The sequence below is a fragment of the Lonchura striata genome, chromosome 2 (genome assembly GCF_050655825.1).
Source record: "Lonchura striata isolate lonStrDom1 chromosome 2, ASM5065582v1, whole genome shotgun sequence".
NCBI lineage: Eukaryota > Metazoa > Chordata > Aves > Passeriformes > Estrildidae > Lonchura > Lonchura striata.
The window spans coordinates 137,493,284-137,511,813 of record NC_140704.1 but is presented as its reverse complement, the minus strand read 5'-3'; the positions used below and the strand labels follow the sequence as shown (position 1 = coordinate 137,511,813).

At 37.9% G+C, this 18,530-nt stretch overlaps 1 protein-coding gene across 2 annotated transcripts in view; it reads left to right on the top strand.

The window, feature by feature from the left end:
- Positions 1-18,030, top strand: part of DPYS (dihydropyrimidinase) — a 30,416-nt gene extending 12,386 nt beyond the window's left edge. The window contains exons 5-10 of one of the 2 annotated variants that reach the window (XM_021546423.4): positions 1,443-1,599; positions 2,570-2,711; positions 4,552-4,694; positions 14,051-14,258; positions 15,791-15,896; positions 17,676-18,030. In XM_021546423.4, coding sequence (XP_021402098.1) covers positions 1,443-1,599; positions 2,570-2,711; positions 4,552-4,694; positions 14,051-14,258; positions 15,791-15,865 — 725 coding nt within the window. In that variant the 3' untranslated portion in view covers positions 15,866-15,896; positions 17,676-18,030. The remainder of the gene's footprint in view (positions 1-1,442; positions 1,600-2,569; positions 2,712-4,551; positions 4,695-14,050; positions 14,259-15,790; positions 15,897-17,675) is intronic. The other variant, XM_077782525.2, reaches the window with a different exon arrangement.
- Positions 18,031-18,530: the final 500 nt, after the last annotated feature.

The following is an 18,530-nucleotide window of genomic DNA, read 5'->3' as shown; positions in this document are numbered from 1 at the left end:
TGTCAGAGTATGCTGAGGTGGTTGTAGCAAATTAGTAATGCTAATAGGGAGTCCTTAGTCTGTGGATGAAGTTGTACTAGGTACTACTTGGAATATATATACAATACAGTAACACCAAAACAGACCTTGACATCATGTAGAGATAAAGTTGTATGAGGCCTTTTAGCATATCTGGCACCAAAGATTTCAGGAATGGTACTACTGCAATGAGAAACATGTTTTGAAAATAACTGAGCTCCTCAGTAGCTACCTATGCCAGTGCAGGTGTTATAGTCCAGTAGCTCACAGCAGTAGCAGTCTAATGTACAGAGAGAGATCTGCAAAGCTTTGCTTTTTGTTTTCCCACAGTACCATGACTGCACTCATGACTTATACTCAGAAAGTCAGAGAATGGTCACAATGTTGTATCACTGAGCAATCACCAGCTGTGGCCTTGCTGGGGCAATGCAGTGATGGTTCCATTAAAACTGTGCCTGAAGTGAAATCTAGCATCCCATGCAAAATACCCACTGTCTGTAGGATCTGGGGAGGGAGAAGGCTCTTGCTGGGACCCAGCAGAGGCTGCATTTTACCAGCACTAAGCGGCCTCTGGGTGGGTGTAGGAGGTCCCAGCTCATTCTGGTTCTTTAGTGACCATTGCTGTTGGAGACATTTCCACCTGTCAGCTGCAGAACTGTAAAGTGTGTGGACCACTCCCTCAGGGTGTGAAACATCTTGTTCTGATGAGTTTCAAGTCCATGTTTCCCAGGAGAAAAAAGTAGTTAAAATATGCTAGCTCTGTCCAAAGGTTAATAGCCAGTCTGGGTTGGTGTTTCCTCTTCTGAGGAAAATAGGATACTGTGCAGCAAGGGATAAAAGATTAAAATTTGGGAGATACATTTTTAAATTAAGTTATTTATAGTTTTTGATTTGGGAAATCTTTCTATACTTTCTGGTTTACGTCTCCTGCCATATTGTTCTTCCTGGCATAATTATAGCCTGACAATTGAAAGTGCCACTTTGCAAAGTCTGTATGCTGTATATATTAACTTACACTGTTATGTAGTCAGTAATTTCAGAGCACCAAACAGGTACTACCAAGTATATCAATCTTAAACATAATTAATGCAACTGAGGACTGCTTTCCTTTTGAAATCTCTATCACATTCCTGGTAAACAATGTGTAAAACCCATTATAGTATATCTGTCAACAATGTAATTAAAAAACTTGCCCAAGCAATGTTCTTAGCAGGAAATATATTGGGAAATCACTAGCAGAAAATTCAGAACAAAGATGCTGTGTTATAGCTTAGTTTATTATGTCCTTCCATATGTAGGTGTTTAATTTGAAACACTCATTCAAATTTCAATTCATTGCCACCAAAAAGATCCTTAGAAGAGGAAATACAAGTTATGCATTTTTATGTTGTTTGATGATGATGATTTTGCTTTATATTTTTCAGGAAAGGTGGTTTATGGGGAGCCTATTGCTGCGAGTCTTGGCACTGATGGCACCAACTACTGGAATAAAGACTGGGCTCATGCTGCAGCATATGTGATGGGACCCCCACTGAGACCAGATCCATCTACTCCTGGTTTCCTCATGAACTTACTGGCCAAGTAAGCAGATGAACAAGCAGTGACCACTGATACTCAAATGCACAGCAAATTTTGTCAAGATTATATAATAGTAGGCTGATGCTCTGGAGATTTTCTAAGTACAGAATGCTACATTATCAGAAAGGAGAAATGGAGGGTGAAATCACAGATGATAATAATTTCACTTTTCATATTTTGTTTCTTTGAACTCTTCTGTCCACATATGATTTTATTCAATAAGCTTTGCTTTGCTCATACCACAGCAAAAAATGTAACATGACCAGGAAGACAGACTGACTGTAAGTCAGTGGGAAATGTGTAAAAGGTGAGGTCACACTAGATTTTCTGGGGCTTGTTGTCTGCTGCCTATTTTGCTTGAAATTCAAATGCTGCATAAAACTAAGCCTGCTAACTTCTGAAGGTAGATACAAGGTATTCACTTCAGATTGTCTACTTCAGAAGGATGTAGAAAAAGAAGTATCTTTAGGATATCTACACTTAACAAGATGTGTGATTTGCTGGTATTTCATTACCAGTAAATGTTAACTCCACAAAAAGGTTGAATTTGACAGAAGAGCCTGTAAAGGTATGCCTGAACACCGGCTGTTGTGTAGATCCATAGTAATTTCAGAGGTCATATGGAGTGACACAGACTAAAATTGCCCAAAATGAGGATGAAACCAAGCTGCTTGCTCTGGGCAAAGTGGACAGTCTTCCATTTGTGGGATGTCTTTGACATACTCAGAGTAACAGTCAGTGTTGGTGCTTATTTTCTTCTGAGAGGTTTCTGAAGAGGAACCTGCTTCATAGGGCAGCTAGCTGTTACTGTGGAGCCAGTCTTGGAGGATGGGACTGAGGACAGTCTGGCAGGGCATATCAGTTTTTTTCTTGAAGGATGGATGTCTTGATCTACCCAGCCTTACAGCAGGTTTTCCTCTGTGGTAGTGTCTGGTACATGCACTGATTCATAATGAATTTTGTTTCTCTGCAGTGGTGACCTATCTGTGACAGGGACAGACAATTGCACCTTTGACATAAGCCAGAAAGCTCTGGGCAAAGATGACTTCACAAAAATCCCTAATGGAGTGAATGGTGTGGAGGATAGGATGTCAGTCATATGGGAAAAAGGCGTTGTAAGTATATCAAAATGTCCAAACATAGAGGTAACTGATTTCTCCCACAAAACATAATCTCTCAGCAGGTATTAACTCTTCAGTTTTATCAAGTGTGTTTATCATAAGATAACTTATTCAATTTAAAACTATAACAGTCCTTATTAGCTCTCACTTTATACTCATGGAAGAAGATTCTTAGTGTTTAAAGTATTTCACTAAAGAAGCATTTCTGTTTTTTAGCAGTAAGGGATTGCTGTTGTTTCAGTAGTACTGCAAGTATATTCCCTTGAAGCATTTTTTCAGCTTGTGAAAAGAAAATAAAAGAGGTGCCTACAGTTTCATCTCTATCAGCTGTGTATTTTTTCCTTTTTGATCTCTCTCCAACTTAGCCATTGGAGGAATTTGCACAGTGGTGTGCCTGTCAACTTCTAATTTATGTTTTAAGAAATGCTTCTCTAATGTGATAAATTGAAATGAGCAGCTTCAAGTTGCACTGACTTCAGATTCTCATACCAACATAAGGTAGTGTCAGAAGGGCAGTGCTTTTCAGACAATGTCTGATGAGTGGGTAGTTAAGGAAATCTCTCGAGGAAGCTGCTGAATATTAGGTGTTATGATTGTTCTGGCTAATGCAAATCTGTTATGTTCTGGAAGCTCTAGTTCTATTGAAGTTCTCTTGCAGTAGTGAAGTCACATTGATAATGAGCTGTGAAGCATATTCATTTGTCACAGTAGAATTACCTACCTCACACCCTTGGTAAGAATGTGGTTCATGATAGCTCTTGTTTATCTGTATTTGGGATTCAGCTCCAGTTGGTATGTACAAAACACACACTTGTGCTTATACTTGCCTCTGGTACAGTTCTAGTGAAATCTCTGATGGTGTAAACAGAAATCTAGATATGGTTCATATGAAACTGAGACATGAATGTGTTCATCAGTGCTGCTTTTGAACAGTGCATCCTGTTGGGCAAGATAATTTTTTTAAAAGTTCTTCAACTGATAAGATCCTCCCTTTTTTCATTTGTAAAATATTATACAGCTGTGTGAGTCTATTATAACAGCTTCCCTCCCTTCCCACTCAGCATTACTTAGAATAGCAGTGTTCACCATTTTCATTATACTTTTCTTCTCAGATGACTGCTCACAGGACATCATAAACATATTTTTAAGATAGTCTGATTCCCAGACTGACCTGTGCACAATATTACTGCCAGGGTAGGTGGCTTTCCAAACAAACAACAGTCATGGAAGCTGGATAAAATTAGTTACAGTGGACAGTCTCAGGACACATGTATATCCATTGTTACTTGCTATTTTGATGAAATGTCACATGAGCAAAACTGGTTTTTATGCTATTTGATTGCAGCATTTGCTGATCATTGCTATACATTGTGACATTGCTAAAGAAATATGCAAATCAGTTTTCCTGTATTACACATTGTACCTTGCCTTGACATTATCACCTTCTAGGTTCCCCTTGATACTATGTCATCATTTTCAAAATTAAAATACTTGAGAAATGTTACATTTCCTGAGGAAATTGCTGAGCAGGACTACAAATTTAAAGCCAGCTAAAACATTTGATTTCAGTTGACCTGAGGCTGGATCTGTTTGGTTTAAAGTTGTCTTGTTTTTCTCTTTGCTGTGTGATAAAATAAGATAAAGTTACTGCATTTCATGAAAGTACATTGCATTATGGACATCTGAAACAAATAGTTAATTTTGCTTCTAAATTCTTCTGTATCACGTTTAAAAAAAATTATGGCTGTCACTCATCCTAATTTTTCAACTAGAAGAACATTTTTTTATTCCTTGTTTAAAAAAGTAATGTTTGCTTTTGTGTACTGTTTTACAGCACAGTGGAAAAATGGATGAAAACAGATTTGTAGCTGTTACCAGCACAAATGCAGCAAAAATTTTTAACCTTTACCCAAAGAAGGGAAGAATTGCTGTGGGCTCTGATGCTGACATTGTAGTTTGGGATCCTAAAGCTACAAGGTATGCATGGGAAGTTGTTCTCCCCACTCACCCCCTCCACCACCTCCCCCCACCTCCCCTGCTTCCAGCCTTTCTGCAGGAAAAAAGCATCACAAAGCCTTTGTACAACAATAAGCCTTTAGCTGAGGTTATGGTGGTTTTATATAGCACTTGTGTGAATTAATTAAAGGGTTTTGTCTCCCACAATAGTGTATGTAAGGAGAGATCTTTGATCTCTAGATGGATTAAAAAGCATTCTCTCTGATTGCTGAGCAAGTGCAAAAATTAAAAACTCTTCACATTATGCAACGAGGGTTTGGTATCCTGAGAGTAAAAATAACTCCTTTGGGATTTTAGAGCAACTCTTTTTAGTGCTGGAGTGTGTTTGAATTCCTTCACTGCAAAGGACATAGAGGAGCCTGCTGCAGCATGACCTGTGACAAACTTGTGTTTTGAACTTAGAGCAACTTAAAACCTGTTCAAAGGTGGTTTGAACTTACTTCTGAAGCTCAATCTTTTCATGCTTATGCTTTTTTTAAGGAGTTTTCTGATTGTGTGCACAGTAATTCTGCTAGAATAGAACTTGTTGCACCGACAGATGCACAAGCAGTGTCCTGGTGTCTCACCCTGCATGACTTGACACATGGTATATTTTTGCTAGAAAGGGCACGATGTGTCTTTCTAGGAGCCTCAACTCACACAGCGTACTGGCCATTACAGCTGATTCCTGTCCTCACACCATCAGCCAACTCCACAGTCAGGACTCTATAAATATTTCAGGAATTATGTCTTTAAGTCTTGTTGTGGCTCTTGTGCCCATCCTGGTCTTGATTAAACTGCCTGGAAATGGTCTGAGGGCTGTCTGTCACAGAGCCAGGTCTCCTGGGGAGTTGTCTCTCAGCTGGGTGCCTACGAGCTCTGTGAGTGCATCTCCACTGTCCCAGTGCAGGGTAACTCAGGTCTGCAGGAACTCCAGCAGCCAAGCCCTACCTCTGACCACCCGTGCACACAGCAGCAGCAGGTCAGGAGGTGTTCTGGGCTGGTGGTTTTCTTCATGGGATCAGCTCTAGTGAGCAGTGTGACCATACAACTGTGCTTTCACCCTTTGATTTTTGAGAAGAAAAAAGTTGAATACTCTGTTCCTGGTGTAGGAAAGTTCTGAAACCTAACTGGACATATCTGATTTTGGTAGCCAAATAGATAATATGTTCCACACCCTCTCCCCAGTCCTAGCTTTACCTTACACAAACAAAAGTCTTTTGACCAATCTTCTTGGTTTTTGATTTTTGATATGGAATTTTTACTCATTTCAGTATATTAATGAATACCAAAAATGTGTGAAAGTGTGAAGTCTTCTGGCGTTTTAAGCTACAACTTTTGAGGATATGGAAGTTGCTATTCAGAAGTCCCACAAAAAAAGTTATAGCACCAGCAAAAGAAGTTTCAGGAGTGTCAACAACCCAAATAAATATAGAGGCTTGCCCAGTGCTGGGTCAGGGAGATTTTTATGTGCATTATGCCTTCTGGCATGTTGAGCAGGCATATTTTGAGATACCAGCACTGAGCTATTTCAGGACAGTGTAGCTATGAACTCTGATTTTAAAAAAACCTGAAGAATTGTTTTCTGAGCTCTCTTCTGCTCTGCCTGGGGACAAATGAATCTAGAGGGATAGCATAGTTCTGACAATGTTCTCAAGGTGCTTTGTCATCTCTTGTAATTTTTTTTTTTTTTTCGCTTCTCAAACATTTCTTCTGGTTTCATTCACTCTCTCCTGAGTGCTCTAATTGCCTTTTCACCCTCTTCGACTGTGAAGGTGCAGTTTTTCTTTAAACATTTTTTAAACATTTAAACTGTATTTTCTTATTGAGCAAACTTATTTTAAGTGCAGCCAATATTTTTCTTCCTGATCTGGTACTGTTCCGATTGTTAATCCATTTGGGTTTGCTGGGAACATGCTCTCTGCAGGTACAATTTTGTGAACTATATGAGAAAGTATAAATAAATCTCACTGGAACTTGTCTATTAATTTCACTACAAATCCTGAAGAGGGCATAAACAGTCCAGCAGAAAAAAGTGATCTGGCTAATGCATTTCAGCCATTTAAGTTGTTACACAAAGCCATTTAAGATGTTACACAAAGCATTCCTATGCTTCGTTGATTCTGGGGAGTGATTTTCAGTTCCACAGAGGCTTGTTCCTCTTTCTTGCTAAGTTCTTCCTCTTTTGTTCATGACTTTTTATCTTGTTTGCAACTATAAGTTTTGCAAGAGGGAAGTGCAATTTTCCAGTTCTGGTTTGAGGTTGTTTTGCTGTAGTCTTAAAATTCTGATTGATACCACCCTAATGAGTTAGAAAATTGCTGAAGTATTGCTGTGAGGAATTGGTCTTATCACTACCTGTCAGAGGAAGTCTATACAGAAGATTCTAGAGTCATTTAGAAAGGTAGTGCAGCTCTTTAATACAAAAACTTGTATCCCCACAAAATCAGCTGCATTTGCCCACCCACATCATTGCACAATAACGTCAGGTGCTATCTGAGCACTCAGGATTTTCCCTTTCTAGGTTACAAAACCCTAGTGAATTCAATGTGATGGCTCTGCAAACTGGGAACAATTGCAATTTAACGTTCTGCTTCCAGCACTCTGCTGCTCTAGCTGAAGCTTTCAAGTGTCAGCTTCATTGACTGGCCTATTTCTGTAGCATTTCTGGTAATTTGTGCAGAAAATACTATATCAACAAATATGACATTTGCTACTGTGTTTAAAAGCATCTGAATATTGATCTTAGCAGGTCTGCATGATAGCAAGCATTATTGGGAAGAAACATTAAATGTACAAATTGGTTAGAAACTGCTTTGCAAAAGATGGGTTGTGTGTCTTGCTAAAGCAGGTGTTTTTGTTAGATTCCTTATACTTATTCCATTCATTAAAAACCACAAAAATACAAAAGGGATCGGTTGGTTTATTGCAAGCCATGTGCTACCAAACATCATATTGCAGCCCTCAACACCCTCAGCATCTGTGCATACAGATTGTTCTGTGAAAGCTCCTTGGGAAAATGCATGTAGGCAGCAAACGTGTACTCACTGTACCATCTTATTTTAATCTGTGCTTTGATCAAGATTGTTCACTGACTCCTTTTGTGGCTGCACACAAATAATATAAAAGCCCCAAGTCTGTGAGACAAAAGCAAATGTAAAGGCTTTTTCAGGAGGCAAAAGCAAAGTAAGGGAAAGGGAATTTCACCTGTCAGCAAGTAAGTGTCCTCTATAGCTGATGCCTTTAGCTGTTGAAAGCAAGCAAGAGTATAAAATCTCTAGGGTTTCGTTCAGAAATGCTCAGCAAGGAATCTAAATACTGCAGTACCAAATTCAGGCAATGAAAAGAGCTGAGCATCCCTTGTAAAGTAGGGGCAGAAGGTCCTAAAGATCTTGTAAAGAGACATCCAGCTCCCAGCAGATATTAGAGCTCAATTAATTCACTGGAGCCTGTCGGAGCCTTGCAAGTAAACTCTGGATCAGGTCCCAAAGGCAAGATCAAACACCCATAAGGATAAAAAACCTGTCTCAAATAGAGTTTAACTTTCTAAGTCCAGCCACTTCATTATAACAACATGCAAATTGGGAAGCCACACTCCCCAGGGTTTTTCCCTCATTAAATATAGATAAGTTAGATACTTCTGATTGCAAAGGCAGAGCGGGCTGTGCAGGTAGCACCATCCTCTTTGTGCTTTGCTGGAGTGGTCCACTTTGGCAGGCCCAGCATGTGCCCCACATGTGCTGGTGGAGCTGGGCTCAAGCCCTGAGCAGGGCAGTGGTGGCTGCAGCCCCAGTACAGCTGCCAGAGTGGGGCCCCTGACCTGCAGGAGGTGTGGGAAACCTTTAGGGGGGACAGGAGGGAGGAAAAAGACAGGTCACTCTGTAATCTACCTGCCTGAAATGACAGAGGAAGATGTGTTTTCTAGTTTGTTTCTAGTATTTTTTCATTTTAAGGGAAACAGTGACTGGATGTGAATCAGCAAAATGCTGGAGTTCCCCAGTCTCTGGCTTATGTTCCCTCAGTGCCTTTGTTTCCATGCAGAAATGTTCATGGCTAGATCTTTTGTATTTCTTAGGACCAAAATCTGTAGCCTATGTCAGTCTCATTTGTAGTCAAGTATTCAGCCTCAGAGGCTTAAGTGGGGACGTTAAATGTTTAAGCACTCTGCCAAGTAATAACTGCCTGTAATTTTTAGTAACATAAGAGAGGAAGAAACCAAGATGTTAGCAGAGGATTAGAATAAATAATGCTGTAACTGTCTTACTCTTTTGATGAATGAGCATAATTTTGAATACTGAATATATGGATGACTGCATCTAATCACAATGAGACAAAATGAAATAATGTGGCATACAAATATCTATGTATAGGACAAGTATGTTCTGGCATTTTCAATAGCCCCATGTTCTTCTGCACAAGTGAAAGCAGTGTGCATGCATGAATGTACACTAATTCACCAGAATCCTGCTAAAGACATCTTATCTCAAATTAAGAAAATTGAGCTATTGAAACAATAGGCACAAATTAAAATATAGGAAATTCTATTTCAGCATGATAAATAATACTGTTTTCCTGTGATAGTGATCAAACACTGGCACAGATTGTCCATAGAGACTGTGGATCTCCCTCTTTGGAGGCACTTAAAACCCAATCTAACATAGCCCTGAAAACCCTACTTTGACTGACCCTGATCAGAACAGAGGGCTTGGAATAGATGATCTCCAGAGATGATTTCCAACCTCTGTGACACTGGTTCTGTGACCTGTAACAAGATAAGCCTCTCTGAGAGTGCTTGATGTTTGTTTCCCTAGTGATTTGCAGTCTCTAAAATATCACTTCTCTTCAGAGAAGCGAATCTCAGAAATGTAACCCAAAAAATTAAATAATTCTTTTTTTCTCCTTACATAATTTTGACTTTTTTCCCTTGTAAACACTTCTCACTTGTAAAGATATTCTCTAGTCATTGAATAGACTAATTTGCGTTCTCTTTTTGTATGCTTTTCTGCAAGCTATTTTATCATTACTGCTTCTTTTCTGCCCACAGTTTTTCACAAATGTTCACTTCCATTCTTGGAAGCTTGGAACAATTGGTAGGACCAGACTGGATAATATGTTAACAAATGAGCTACTTACCATAATAAAAAAGATATTTTGTTGCCATTGTCTACCCCCCTTAAAATGATTAATTTTAGGAGACATGATTACATGAAATAAATGTCCCATTTCTTCAGATAAGTCACTTTCATCTGAAGTTCCCAAACATCAACTTCCTGCCTCTTTTTATCTACAAATCTTCTCAATGCATATGACTACTCAAAAGTAATTTTATTGAAGATATTTTTTAAGAGGCTAGGAGCACAAATTTACGAATAGCTGCCTGCATATTTTTACACATGCAGTTACTGCAATTCCTCAATATAAAGTAGGCCATGAGGTTTCTAATCCACATTATAGGCTTATAGCTAGCATTTTTACATACAGATTTTAAGACTTTCTTATATTTCCTCTATTTTCTTTTTCCTGTTCTTTGCTTTTCTTTTTAATAAAACTCTTAATTATCATATAAATGAGTGGTGACTCAGAAATCACAGAAAGGTGAAAGACTTATTTTTTTTCTAGATTTTAGAAAAGGGGGTTAACTATACGTAGAGTTCAAAGGCATCTGTAAATGGTGAGAAGAGGCAACTCACAAACGCTGATACTATCCCCAGCAAAGTGGCATTTCTCACCTGCCCCCAGCTCTTAAAAGCTCAGAGATACTGCACTATAAGCATTGAGAGAGGTTACTTACAGCTCAAATACTCACTCCTACATAAACTGGTTTTCTTTGGCAGTTGTCAACAACCAGCTGCTTTCAATTACAGACTTTATTACTATGTTTTAAATTAGGTAATTAATTGATTATAAAATAGGTGTCCTCCCTTTACTGAAACGTTGAACAGGCTATTCTTGCCTGAGGGTTGTCATCTACAGCATTCCTTCATATTCCTGTCTCTGAACTTTTTAAAGAAATCTGGGTGAGGTATGTAGCCATTTCCATTGAATGTAGTTAAATTCTTAGTTTGCTTGCTTATGTGACCTTCAAAATTTATGATAGTCAAAGTTTTGGTTCTAGAGCTGATGTAGCTTCATGTCCTATGCGTTATGAAAGGTATGAGATCAGTCTAATATCTAATGGTTTCCCTTCATCCATGTCCCCCTCCTGCCCAACTGTAACTTACTGTTCACTGTTTCAGTCTCTGAAGCATAGACATGCTTGTTGATATTAAAACTGGTCCCTCTAACTCCTTAACAAAGTTTTAACTCATAACTTGAGCTGATTACCTGTATAGTCTTGAATTTAACCCTACCTATTGCTGCACGAGTCTGAGCTGCTGCTCTTTTTCAAGTTTCAAGCTGCAGTCTGTAGTTTATTCAGTTACAATACTCTAGGAGTGGCTGTGAAGTCCTTTCTCACATAGAGCATAAATAAATACAGTACTACTAGTCACTGAATCCTCACACAGTTAGAGCAAATCTGTCAGTTGTTCTTAGACTAAATTACACTTTGACTCTAAATTAGTTGGACAAAATTATGGTGGTGAAAAAGACAATTTCAGAAGCATGTCTTCCTCTTTGGTACTAGAGGAATGGCAATGTATATATTAATAGCTTCAAATTGCTATGTAAACCAGAGGTATCAAAAGCAGCTGAAGTGAACTGCATGGAAACACTGATGTGAGTAAGAACAATCTAGGATTTGATGTCTTAAGAGTATCTTCTTTGTAGAGGAGAATGTTCTTTTAAATGTTGAAACAATTGTTCTGATCTCAGCCTCCATTGAGAAAGGGTTGTTTGAAACAAGAGCCACTGCAATTTATAACCAGAATTAGATAATTTTACAAGTCTTATTGTAAAAATACAGTGTAAATTTTTGAAACCTGGACTCAGAACCTGTTTTCATGCTGAGTAACCCCTTATGTCAGGTATCACTTAGGATGCTGGAGACAGCTGTTAAGTTGTACTCTACCATGGTGGTAGTCCTAGTTTCTTAGATTATTACTGGGTTACAACTGCTTTTGCTGCTAGCTGGGAATAAACATCAGAACTTTGCTAACTGACTTCTACTGAAATTGGTGATACAGCTGTAAACATTCTTGCATAAGGTTGCTGAATTGTGAGCTTCAGACCCAAACATCTAATTCTATTTGCTTGTTTGCTTGCTACCTGAAACTTTTACTGACATTGATGATGTCAAAGGGTTAAGTCACAGGCAAATCTTGGTGATTTCCATCAGGGGAAATGCACTTCACCTTCAGAAAGGGCAGTGTGATCAACAGCTTGTTTCAACAGAAGAACTGCAAATGAATTCTATTGAGGTTTCTTGCTGAGGCAAGCTCTGGAAATGTGTTTTGTCCTCTTGCAAGGTTTAGCTGTACAAATTGATATTACTTTAAAATGTGCCAGCTTCCATTCATTTTGTATCTTTAAATGAAGGACATACCTCTGAGACATAGTTACCTCTAGTGATCCTGTTCTAGCACATTTAAACAGCTCACATGTTGATGAAGGATCTTGTTTATTTTTTTGTGTTTCCTCAAATTACCCTCTCCATTTTTCTCTTCATGTCCTGGTGCTATTGTGCAAGTTGATAGGATATATATGCAGAGAATGCTAAAGATTATTATATTGCAGTTGTTCTTACTTACTGTTCTAGCAATTGGACCCATAAGGGTAATGTAATAAGCTAGAGGAATATGTTCAGAAACTCCTAATAGGGCTATTATAACAGCCATGGGTAAATTTTTCAACAGCATTTGATAGGACCAGTAAAAACAAGAGAGGTTTGAATTTTCCCAACGTGAACCTGCAAGGTGATGCTGATATTGGGGAGCAGGCATGCATAAATTTTCTGTCCAAGGTGTGTTGTAAAAGGTAAAGTTTTTACTCCTATGGGTAGACTGGTCATAGATGGTATTTACGTATTAGCCATTGAAATGTCAGTTACCACATTATTTAAATGTAGCCCTTAGCAGAACCAATTGGTCTTAGTTCAACCTAATGATATGAAAGGAAACTCAGAATCACTCCATGAATTCTTTTTTCTTCTTTATAAGTAATAATTTTGAATATTTAGTATTACTGTTTTTGAAAATTGCTATACTTCAAGTAATATACAGGTTTTTGTGGATTTTTCATTTTGATATGGATTGACTAAAGTTTAAAAAAATTCTCCAGCTTGATAAATATTTTAATCTATTAATATTCCATTTTTCTTTTGACTTTGATAATTCCTTTGCAGACAGATGTAGTCTCTGGAATAATATGAATGCATGTATGTGCATTATAGTATATGCATGATAGATTTTTGATTGTGTGAGCACCCATCCTGGAAAAAGCCTGACTTGTAGCCAAAAGCATGACGCTTCTTTATTTTCAGAAACTATACATGACAATAAAAACATAAACTATTTAAATAATATATATAATCTGTAGCTAGGAAGTTAATAAAATAATTTACTGAAATTCAAAGTCTGTTATGGCAGTATATAGTAAGTGGCTTAGTAGGGAAAATAGACAATAAAGGAAGTATACACGGCCTGGACTTCCAGATAGTAATGTCAGCTCTAGCATTGGCTCTGCCTTTAAAGTAGCCAGTTGGGGTTGGAAAAATTGTCTAGAAAAATGGAAATCATGTAGAATTAGGTCTATATGTACAAAAAGCAATAATACAATCATTCAAATGAGTACTGAAGTCTGAAGTTCTAATTTACTTAATACCCTTGGAGGAAAGGTATGTAGAAGTGTGATGTCATTATTATTTAGCAACCTTAAGATATTTGGGCTGTCAGTCATTAAATCAATCGAGCTCACACTAAGTGTTACCAAAAATCATTATCATCTACTGACTTTCCAATGAAATGTTATTTGTGAGACTTAATCTGTGAAACATTGCAGCCATGCTTTTCAAACTTGAAATTGCAAGTCATTCCAAATAAAAGGTCAGAGCATTTTCTGATTGAATTGTGCATAGATATTTGCTTGACAAGGCAAAATAAAATCATGTTATCCAAAGAAAATATTACAACCTGATTTTTTTTCCACTAATCTCTTTAGTAGTGGAAAATTTTACATTTAAAGGCTGCTGAGTTCTGTCCTTTTGACTCCCTCTTCATTCTTTTGAAATGCAATTACTGTTCAATGAAATGTTATTGCACTATTCTATTTTTACAGCTGCTCTATGATATACTGTACAGGACTGTAGTTAAATAATGTTGCTATATCAATTTATCAAAATTTTATAATGAAGTCAAATGCAAGAATCATAGTAATTTTTTTGTGTTGTTTTGCAAACACAGGACAATATCTGCAAAGACACATCACCAGGCAAATAACTTCAATATATTTGAAGGAATGGTCTGCCATGGAGTTCCAGTCGTGACAGTTTCAAGAGGCAAAGTGGTTTATGAAGGTGGAGTTTTCAATGTCACAGCAGGAGAAGGCAAATATGTCTCCCGTCCACCATTCCCTCCATATGTCTACAAACGAGTCAGGCAGCGGGAACAGGTTAATTAAACTAATAAATCTCTGTAATGCCTTATACAACATGAGGATAACTAGCTCTTGGGAAAAGAAGTTTGGGGATTCATTGGTAATTTTCCTTACTAATCAAAATATGCCAAGGTGGGAGGAAAGGAAAGTAAGGATTCAAATTTTATTGCTCTTTATCTTACAGAAAAATATCATGGACTAGTTCCTGCTCTTACAGTAGTCTGTCCAGCTTGTGAATTAAGCCTGAGTACTTTTAAAAATAAACTTGTCCTACTTGCAATAAAAGTGGACAAAGTTTTGCTTCTGAGTAATCTAACTGCTACATTTCATCACTGATTTCACTGAAAATCAGAAAGTACAGATTTCATATGCAGGAAGAAATATTGCACGCAGGAAGAAATATTGCACCAAGGAAGAAATAAAAAATTTTCTAATTCTTTCATGGATTGGATATTTTGAGCTAAACCCTGAGGAGTGTTGAATATTTTGCTGTATTCCAGCAAGAATGTGTTAACACAGAACATCTGCAAAGGGTACTGCAGGGCCAAGCAAGATAGCTCTGTTTAAGCTTTTGTTCTCTTCTATTTTTTAAAGAGAAATATTTCAAATACATAAAGATTGGATTTTCAGTGCCTATTTATTATGCAAGCATCCATGATGCTTTTGCATCCTTAGTGTACTGTGAATAGGATTTTCGAAAGCACACTGAGTAAGTACATTTTAAAATCACCACCTGAATCAATGGGATTCACTGCAGGATCTAAAAGCTGAATCCATGTAAAACAAGGCCTAGTGAAATTCCCTCAAAATAATTCTGTATATTTCTTTCTGCTGTTGTCTTGATGGACTGAGAAGGGATGTAAAAGTGGCTGAATGATGCTTTCCTCCAAAGACAACAGTTTCACAGGATGTAGTGAACTGCCTGCAAGTTCATACACACAATACAGTATCAAAATTAAACTAAGCTGAAATTTATAAGAAATTTTATAATTACAGAATTCTAAAAGACTTCCATGAATATAGTAGTTTCTATTTCCCATCAAAGCTAGAGAGAATTTTCCCTTAACCCAAATATCAATTGCAGCATGTCTTCAGAAGTGATTTTTCAACCAGCTCAGCCTCCTGCAGCCAGCAACTGGAATAGTGAGTGATAGATATCTCCACAAGAGAGAATTTGCTTTATTTCATTGATATTTATTTACCTCTCTTACCTGATGTATTGAAAACATCGCTGGAAAATGTGAATACTCTAACAAAGAGAACAATCCATAAAATGAAGCAGAACATGTTGTTCTTCCTTTAAAAAATTGTTATAGAATTAGATTGTTACAGTGTTGAGCAGATTTAGTCACCCAACTCTTGATGAAAGCTGAGATCTGAACAGTTTAATCCCAGCACAAGAGATCTTTTCCAGAGAGAAGTTAGATGAAACTATTGGGATGTATTTCATAGAAATACAGTTTATCATAGGACTTCTATTTCAATTGCTTACTTAGCAATTGCAAGAGAAGACAAAATAGTGAAAGATTTAAAATATTTTATTGCAGGTATGTCAACCAGTTCCTGTCAAGAGAGCACCATATACAGGCATGGTCTCAGGAACACCAGTCACACAAAAGTAACAGGCTCATGCCCCAGTTTTGGCTGTTGCAGGTAACCATGTCTTTTGCTTGGTAAAGACTACTTAATTGTTCTCTGAAATGTCAAAAAAGGAAAAAAAAAAAAAAAAGGGTAGCAGGCTGTCTGTCTGGTGACAGGCTTGTCTGAAATAAGCCATTTCAGAAGCAGAGTTGTCTTGGTATCTGTAAATTCAACAAAAAGTTCTGGCATCCCAAGCAGGGAGAACCTCGTTTGGATTGGAAACTTATTTTAAAAGTTCAGTTGAAAGAAACTGATGAAGCTTAGCTATTAGACTGAGACATGGATATGAAGGCCTATACAAAACCCAAGTTCAGTTAGCAACAGGACTATAAAATGAAGCATGACTGACTCGCTAATTTACAAACAGCTTGATGTGAAAAATCAAATTTGTTAGTGTCCCTGTGTTACAGACAATAACCCCCCAACAAATGTGCTGTTTCGGTTGAGCTGACAGATTTGTTTTGCAAAAAAGCTGCTTTCACAAAAAGAGAAGGCTCCAGGAAGACCTTAAAGCAGCCTTTCAGTGCCTCAAGAAAGCCTATAAGGGAGCCTGGAGAGGAATTTTTTTTTTTTTTCTTTACAAGAGCATGGAATAGCTGGAGAAGGTAGAATGGAATTACACTGAAAGAGAGAGTAGGTTTAGATTAGATATTAAGAATAAATTCTTTACTGTGAAGTTGGTAAGGAACTGGTTATCCAGAGAATTTGTGGGTGTCCTATCTCTGAAAGTGTTAAAGGCCAAGTTGGATGTGGATCTGAGCAGCCTGGTTTTATGGAAGGCATCCCTGTCCGTGGCAGAGGGGCTGGAACTAGATGACCTTTAAGCTTCCTTCCAACCCACACCATTCTGTTATTCCACAAATAAAGGTGCTGCAAGCAGTGCCAGCAGTGTTTGAATTAGTGTGACCTCATCACTACTAACAGGAGTAACCCAGCATCTCCCCTTCCCTCCTCTCCAGTGTTCATAGTGTGGTAACTTGGTTATTGACAGTCCATGTGCATGCCCTGGTCTTGGGCAGATCTTTCTGTGAGCAGAAATGAATTAGCTTTGTTAGTTTTCTGTTGCCTTGGTGAGTTGAAGTGTCTCTTAGGAGAACCAAGCAAAGATCCATGCAGTGCAGCATATGAGTGGGGTGAGGCAGCTGGGAGCAAAGACTAACAACAGCACCTCACTATCCAACTGTTTCACAAGCAGAGGAAATGCTTCAGGAAAAGGTAAAAGCTAGACAAGTCCTTCAGCAAGCACAGTCGAGCCATGCTGCTGCTGTGTGCCAACTGCACTGAAATGTTGTCTGCTACAGCAGAGGAGTTGATTAATATGGGTTGGGGGAACAGTGAGTGACAGGAAGCATGCCAAAATCCAAGCTGAAGTTTTGGGTGCAAATGTGTACCAACAATAAGATCAGCTAGTTTGAGAGATGATTTCCCAACAGATGAACAGAAAGCCCCAGTTTGTACCTCAGATGATGGGACAGGAACAAACCTGCTATGGTAGGAGGGTGAAATTAACTTTTCCACATTTCATAATATCATTTTTTAAAGCTACCTTACAGTGAACCTCATCCAGGGCATCAGTAGCAGCAATAGAGCGCAGTATCCTATTTGTTTTCCTCTGGCCTAAGGGAAAAGCTTTTCTAATAGAGAGGACTAAAGGCTAAAGCTTCAGTAGAGTGAGGAAGCAATAATCTAGCTCCTAGCACTCCTTCTGCATTATTACCTCTGAGTGACAAATTGCAAAGAAGAGATTTTCTTTTGAAAGATGATATTGTATTGTCTTTTTCTTCTCTGTAGATAAAAGCAAATGAAAATGACCTTGCTGCTCCCCACCAGCAGTTTCTTCTGGGTCCAGCCATCAATCCACAATCAACTTCTCAAGAGCCAACATGAAACAGTAACCAATAAACATTATACTTGGTTTTATACATAAAATAGTCATTGAAATTTATCTTTGAAGATATTTTTGCTGTAAAAATTGGAAGTCTTTTTAGAAAATGAAGTAATAATAATAAAAAAAAACCCTACAATTATAATGTGGCAACAGCTCTGTATATTTTTAAAAGTATTGGGATTTTGTTTTGGGATAGTATTTTTTAATGTTTATCTTTAGAAGGTATCAGCTACCTAATAAAGTCAAAGAAATGAACAATGGTGTTTTAGAACATTTTTTTTAAACTCCTGCTCCATTGGGTCCCAAGAAATGAATCCTAATTTACTAATTCTATATGTTAGGAAGATCTCTGTTGTGCTTGGCAATGCAGTGATTTCTGCATCTGAGAGTAGATGCTGAATTTTATTTTTTTAATTTTTCTTATCTGGAAGGGTCAGTACAGAAATATGCTGATTCAGAGCACTCACTATTTTGGAGCTGCTGCTACATCTCCATGTCACTATCTTTAAAGAACTTTATATATTTTGTCCCTGCCAACTGTACCACCAAGCTTTTTTTGGTGGGTTCAGCTATTTCCCTTGTTGAGAAACAAGGAAAAAAGGCAAACCTATGCACCATACTTGTGAACTCACCTACAGTAATAGTTTGTGTTCTGGCTTTATGGAGAGACACAAACCCATCACCTGAAGGCTCATGAAGTGAGATCACAAGAGAAAAACCATAATGCATTAATATAAGAAAACACTTTTAACAGAAAA